At 42.9% G+C, this 7,250-nt stretch overlaps 1 protein-coding gene across 2 annotated transcripts in view; it reads right to left on the bottom strand.

Moving 5' to 3' along the window:
- Positions 1 to 478: 478 nt before the first annotated feature.
- Positions 479 to 7,250, bottom strand: part of UBXN11 (UBX domain protein 11) — a 361,170-nt gene continuing 354,398 nt past the window's right edge. For both annotated transcript variants that reach the window (XM_078684010.1, XM_078684011.1), the window contains exons 11-14: positions 3,597 to 3,700; positions 1,694 to 1,764; positions 774 to 923; positions 479 to 677 (exon numbers count right to left, since the gene is read on the bottom strand). In XM_078684010.1, the coding sequence (XP_078540136.1) occupies positions 518 to 677; positions 774 to 923; positions 1,694 to 1,764; positions 3,597 to 3,700 (485 nt within the window). In that variant the 3' untranslated portion in view covers positions 479 to 517. The remainder of the gene's footprint in view (positions 678 to 773; positions 924 to 1,693; positions 1,765 to 3,596; positions 3,701 to 7,250) is intronic.

The following is a 7,250-nucleotide window of genomic DNA, read 5'->3' as shown; positions in this document are numbered from 1 at the left end:
GTTTGTTTGAAGTAAATGACCATGCCTCACACAGCATAGAAGACGCTGCCTATGAGAGAGGACATCCCGTAAATCCTACTCTGTGCTTTGGAGCAGTTCCCAAAACCGAACACTGCTTCAGCGCAGTCACCAGACCTCACACACCAGTAGCTGAGTTTATGCGCATCGATTCCTGTCAGTGCCAACTCTTTCCACCCCAACAGCAGAGCCAGTTATCACACGCCCCAGTCGCTCTGAATCAGTCTACTCTAAGCATAGTCAGCATACTGCTTTACTGAGGAAGGTGGCGGTGGGTGGGGAGATGCGCGAGGGCAGGAATTCAGTGACAAGCTCATAAACCATTCTCGTTGAGGAACCACGTGCTTTACACATCGTGCAGCAGACAAGATGAAGCCTGCCGGATTTCCCGCGTGGCCGGCGCTCCCATATGCCTGTCTAGACTAGGGTGTGACGGGGAGGAATGCGCGGAACAAAAGGCCTGAGTAAAACAAAAACGTTTATTTTGGAATCCTCACAGCTACACCTGCGGACTTGCATGCACTCCTTGGGCTTTCTTGCTCTGCAGGAGAAGCGTGGCGTTGGGAATGAGCCCACACTCTTGCAAGGTTTTGGAGCCATCACTGTACACGTGCTGCGGAAACGTGCTGATGATGTCATAGGAGAGCGCCCCGGGCTGCCTGCAAGGTAAGAACAGGGTTGTAAATAAGTAAGGCAAGGGCGCCGTGGATGTAGACTGGCTCCTCTTCTTTCTGCGCTGAGAGGGACTCACTTACCGGTGTGCATCCAGGTAGGTACGGAGATCTGTAATAGTTTCTGTGAAAAGCATCTTCACGATGTACGTCTGGTCCCCGTGTTCTGATTTAACTCGTAGCGTGGTCAAGTTTGGCGCAGTAGGCGGCCGGTTCTGCTCTTCCACCTTCAACCTGAATCCAGACAAGTGACATACATCACGTTTTTAGCGCCACAGAAACATCACTCACTCAGGGGCTTATTTACAAAGCCCTGCGTCATATTATGTCACCGTTGCATCACTTTTTGTGACGCTAAGGCGGTGTAAATAATGTGCCACGTTGCGCCATATTTACGAAGTGATGCATCTAGGCAGATGTGTCACTTCGTAAGCCCTGCGCTATTTTGTACATGCGTCAGGTATAATGTATGCATGGTGGGCGTACCCCTGCATCAAAGCCTCGTAGAAGTGGCGCATTGAAATCTATAAGATTTCAGTGCTCCACTTTTAGGACGCCATTGCGTCAAAACCTTATGCCCGCCTCATGGCAGGCGTAAGGGTGACGCAGGCTCTTTTACATGGGGCTTGCAGCTTGTGAAAGGACACATTGCTGGAGTTGCATCTGTTTTCAGACACACCCCAGCAATGCGCCACTTTTGCGCATACAGATATGTCAGTAGTAGTGACGTATCTGTAACTCCTTGCAACATGATGCGCCGTACTGTAAATACAAGTACAAGAAAGAGTGGGAGACCCAATAAACTGTACTGTAAATAAGGCGCATCAATGGTGTCGCAAGGAGAGCACACTGAGAAGTTTTGCATCGCTGCTTTGTTGCAGCGATGCAACACTTCTCATAAATAAGGTCCTCAGTCATTAGGAAGGGGTGAGGCAGTGCAGCCACTTGGATAAACGCCACAGCAAGGGCATGAGGTAAACTAAAATGGAGTGAAGAACACTTACCTCTCTTGAAGTGCAGTAAGAGCTGGGGTGTCCACAAGTGTAACACTGGGTTTCTTGGCTCCATCAGATCCCTGAAATGAAGCAGAAAATGGTTAGTAAACATATCAAAGCTGCATGCCTCGGACAGACATCCTACTGCAAGGAGTGTACTTTTCTTAGGGGGATGCTTTAGTCAGAGCAGGGCTTTCAGTGAGGACCACAATATGCACACAGATGGACCCCCATGGAGCGATGTTATTCTGCACTCGGGTCCACAGCATCATTCTACTGATGTGAGGACTGTTAGAGTGGCATACACATTAGGGGGCAGATTTAGAAGAAAATGACACATCTGTACAGATAGGTCAGTTTCCCTGAGCCTCCATACCATACCATGGTACAAGGACTGACAGATGCGTCAGAAATTCTGATGCTTCTGTTGACCCAAAAGTGATGCATTCCTGTAGTTGCTCATGAAAGTGACGCAACTTAAGCAATATGCCACAACAGATAGGTAAGTCCCATTTAAAAAGCCCTGTGTCATTCATTACGCCTGGTCTGAGTAGGTGGTCTGAGGGAGGTTGATGCAGTGAAGGCATAGAGTGACACAGTGAAATGTTGTAAATTTCACTGTCAGTGCTAAATGGCTTTTTCATGGGAACGCCCACCATACATACATTATACCTGACGCAGGTATAATGTGACGCAGGGCTTTACAACGTGACGCATCTCCATAGATATGTCACATTGTAAATGGGCTGCAATGTGGCGCATTGTTTGTGCCACCGCTGCGTCACAAAAAGTGATGCAACTGCGGCACAAAAGCGTCACAAGGGGCTTATAAATCTGTCCCTATATTGACAGCATGGTCTCTTTAGAATTCCACTACATTGAAAGCATCGGTTTCTAGTGGAGAGTATTATATTGAGAGAAGGGCACCCCAAGCAGGGCTTCCAGAGAGGGATATTATCCCAAGATCAGGGCCTGTAGAGATCGCAGTTATAATGAAAGTAGGGCCTCCATTGAGGGGCACATGAAACTCACAGTTGAGCTTCCGGAGACACACATTGTACTTATAGCAGGTCTTCATTGGGAGCATTTGTTGAGATGAGATTTCAGAGAGGATCACAAAGTAGGACCAGAGACTCAAGAGAACAATAATATTCTGAAATCAATACAATCAATGAAAAAAATCATAATAAAGAGAAGGCCTCTAAGAGGGAACACTGCACTGAGCCTTACGTTGAGGCCTGGACCTCCAGAGAATTAGAGGTAGGGGCTGTGGGGCAAGGCTCTACAAGAGAACATTGAATTTTATATTGAGAGTGAGATATCCACAGTTAATGTATTATGAGACCAGGATCTGCAGAGGGCGACATTACACTCACAGCAGCTCCTCGCGAGAGGAGCATTACTATAAGAGCTGGCTTCCAAATGGAGACATCCAACTGTAGGGCCTTCTTTTGGAAACACTTTAACCCCTCCCACGCTTATGACGGAACCGCTCCGTCACGCCCCTCGGGTGGGCTGTGCTGGTGACGGAGCCGTTCCGTCATGGCCCGCTCGCCGCGCCTGCGCGGCGCGTTCTATTGAGCGGGCGGGGCCATGACGGAACCGCTCCGTCACAAGCACAGCGCGCCCGAGGCGCGTGACGGAGCGGTTCCGTCATAAGCGTTGTAGCGCCGCGCAGACCCGCCTCCCCTTTAGCGGAATAGCCGCCGCAGCGAAGGGGTTAATAAGATCAGGGCCTCTAACAAGGTAACATTACATATTGATAGTGGGACACCCTCTGTTAAACTGACAGCAGGACCTCCAGGGGGAGACATACAGAGAGTAGACCTTCAGCATGAAACATTTTGCAAGCAGCAAGACATCCAACAAGAGAATGCTAAGCAGAATATGGCCGCAGGAGGTGGAAACTTACCTGTAGATGTTCTTGAATTGCCCCTCTGATATCCAAGACCTGCCCACCCTTGACCACTGCTCTGGGAAGCTTGTTCAGAAACTGATCCATGGAGAGCTTAGGCCCTGATTAAAAGAAGGAAGAGAAAGTCAATGTATCTAAAATCAATCATACACGAAATTCAGAGTTTCTACTAGGTGGAAGGAATACCCCATCATCTATTAATTCAAAATACGACAAGTGGCCACACACATATAGTGTAAGTTCTGCCCACTGACAGATGACCCACCTCTTTTGATTATACTCTTTGCAACTATTTATTTTATTATATTTATATAGAGCAGCCCAAGCCATTACTGCACAGAGGCGCTTTACATGGAACACTCTAGATACATAAATCATTCGGACATTAACAGAAGAGCACAGGTACCAAATCATTGACATTTTAGAAGGTCCACAGCCCATCCCAATTTCAACTTTTTAGTCCACACCCGATCCTGAATATACCATTTTTAGGAGTCCAGACAGCGTCATCCAAATGAACCACCAGCTTTGATGGTGAAGTTAAATAATGTGGTACTGCTTTGGTTAGGGAAAGCTGCATTAAAAAGCAATACATTTTGAGGCAAAGCCACACTAGTAGGCCTTACAGAGATCGCCAGGGTACACAGGTAGTGGAAGAGGTGAGTACCTAGAGAGCTCCCAGGCTTCCCCTCTCAACCCACTTTTTTGGGGTTTAGGTTATACTGTTTAGCTCCTCAGTAGTTGCCTCAATACAGTAGACCTTTTGGGGTCACTGCCCATAAGGTATTCCATCCATCACTGAAGTCCATTGGCTCAGAGCTGTCTTAGCAGATAGGTATGCAGTTGTTTCAATATCAACTATGCTAAACGATCTGTAAATGAATGCAGTGAATATACTCTACCACTGTGGCATCCTAGAATGCACACTCCATCCAGGATCCTAACTCAAACCACTCTCTTGTACTAAACGCATTGAGATTTCATTTCAACTTGTTCAAGTACGCTGAAGATGATTTCCTGTATCACATTTGCACATTCCATAATCCTCACTTAAACGTACAAGTTCTCCTGATGCTGAATAATTGTTGCAAATCTATAATGTTTACAGGCATGCCTAACAGGTGCTTACCAATGTACACATTCCACCGACTGCATGTCAGAATAAAATTTTATAGTTTTTTTTTTCCAAAACTTTTACTGCAAGACGAGAGACGCACAAACCAAGATGGTCGCTCACTGTTAAGCTTCTACATGCCCGGTATATGACAAGGCATTTTATTGGTGCTTAACCCATCCTTCTAACCCTCATGTGGTAAGGTGCCTCCTGGTCTCCTGTTTGTGGCTGTATGATCTACCTGTAAGCCCTGGGCGATGTCTGGTCCTTTCAAAAAGACTTTCCCTGCTCTCTCCCGAGAGCTCCTGTCAGGAAGGCAGAGGTTCATCAGGAGAGGATGCAGCTTCAGACTTGAATCAGCGTACAGTCAGTTTTAGCTGATGCACCTGGGATTTACATTGGTTTGGCTTTTTCACTTACATTACTATTTTATATTACTACTATCTATACTTTTAATGGTAATGTATTAACATGTAAGGCAAAGCTTCGTCTTTATCAGCTTAAAAACGTATACAAGCAGTATCCCCGCTACCTATAAAGTCTAAAATTGTTGACTCCTCTGAACCTTCACTTACAACTATATTGGAAGAATTACAAGCAGTTAGATCCAATACTGATAATATTGTTACTGCACTTACAAATATTCCTAAGGATATGGCAAGTCTTTCAATGAAGGTCACAGACAATAAAATTAAAATTGATGACAATAAATCACAAATTGAGCAGCTAAATCCACCTGCCACAAAAATTTGTTGTGTGAACATGCTGTTGATAGATTTAGATAATCGAAATCAGCAATATAACTTGTAAATTTTCATTTTATCTGAAGACATTGAGGGCAATGACTGTAGACGCTATCTTAGGAATCTCCTGCCAGACCTCTTAAACTTAAAATATCCAGAAAAATTTGAGATTGATAAAGCACATCGTATTCCTTCTCATCGTAAGCCTGGCCATACCAAACCAAGACAAGTGGTATTAAAGGTTCTTTGTCATCATCTTGTCCTCATAAGAAAAGAATGAGAAATTCCCTAACTTCTGGTTATTGGTAATAAAATCTTCATCCATCAAGAATTGGCTAAAGAGACATGCCCATTTGGAAAGAGGACATCTCTAAATTATTTCATCGTTCTAGATGATCTTTTAGCGTTCTTGGATAATCATCTCCCACTTTCAATGGATACCCAAGGCCCATAAAACTGAGATCGCTTAGACCACATTGAAGTCTCTACTTATTGTTTACTTATTAGCCCTAGCACTATGACGTTATGATTGCTACAGGCGTTTCTCACTCACACCTGGTTCTATTTCTCAATACACGTGTTTGTCTCATCCTTATTATTTTTGCTCTTTGTTTTTTTCTATGTAGATTTCTATGTGTGTTCTGTTCTTGTGTTACTATTTGGTATCAAGCTACTTCATTGACTTCTACTGTGTCTCTCTTCATGCAGTCCCTGACTGTAATTCTTATTTCATACCCTGACCTATGGATACTACTCATAAAATAAAAATAAATTCTCTGAATGTTAAGGGATTATGACATCCTGTTAAACATTTAGAAATTCTAGATTACTCATTTAGGCATAAAGCAGACATTTGTCTATTGCAGGAAACACATATTGACAACAAAATCTTAGCCTACTTGCAAAAGAAATGGGTTGGTCACATAATTTCTTCCTTAGCAATGGGTAAGAAAAATGCTGCAGCGATTTTATTTTCTAAATAGCTTAAATTACAGATTTTGGATAACACTCCGAATGAGAAGGCAGATTCCTATTAGTTAAAATTAAACTTGATAATAGTGTATTAAATTTGATTAATATAAACGGACCAACAGTTGAGGACCATCCTTCTTGGAATCACATTACCTCTGAATTCATCCAGTTTAGAAATCTTCCTTTTATTGTTGCTGGAGATTTTAATTTGATGCATGATCCCCTTTTAGATAGGTTTCCTCAACTAAATGTACACCTCCAAAAGGTTTTTACGCGCTTAAAACGCTATTTAAAAATGTAAAACCTTTTGACCTTTGGAAATTACTTTGCCCCACTCATAAAGTCTTTACTTTGTTCTCCAAATCTCATAATTCTAACTCATGTTTAGATTATTTTTTTAGCATCCAGAGATTTAGTAGACTCTATAACTCAACTGTCAATCAGAAATATTGAAATTTCTGATCATGCAATGATTCCATAATGTTTGCAAGTTAATAACTTCTCTGTTACTCATGCTCGATGGCGCTTGAATGTTAAAGATGTTCTTAGAGGTGTAAATTAAGACACAATACTGTCTGCTTTTTCAGACTACTTTTTTCTTCACCAAATGGTGTAACATCTATTACAGAATGGGATGCTTTTAAAGCATATACACAAGGGATAACAATTGCATTGATGGCTCACAAAAATAAGGCATGTATTGGGACATTATTAGATTTGGAGAAACAAATTACTCCATTAGAACGGTTATTTATTTCCTCTAACAATATTACTTTTAAAACTGAACTACACAAATTTAGATATAAATATAATTCATTATTA

This window comes from Lissotriton helveticus, chromosome 3_1, assembly GCF_964261635.1.
Source record: "Lissotriton helveticus chromosome 3_1, aLisHel1.1, whole genome shotgun sequence".
Taxonomy (NCBI): domain Eukaryota; kingdom Metazoa; phylum Chordata; class Amphibia; order Caudata; family Salamandridae; genus Lissotriton; species Lissotriton helveticus.
The sequence above is the reverse complement of the archived record's forward strand: the minus strand, read 5'-3'. Positions and strand labels throughout refer to the sequence as shown.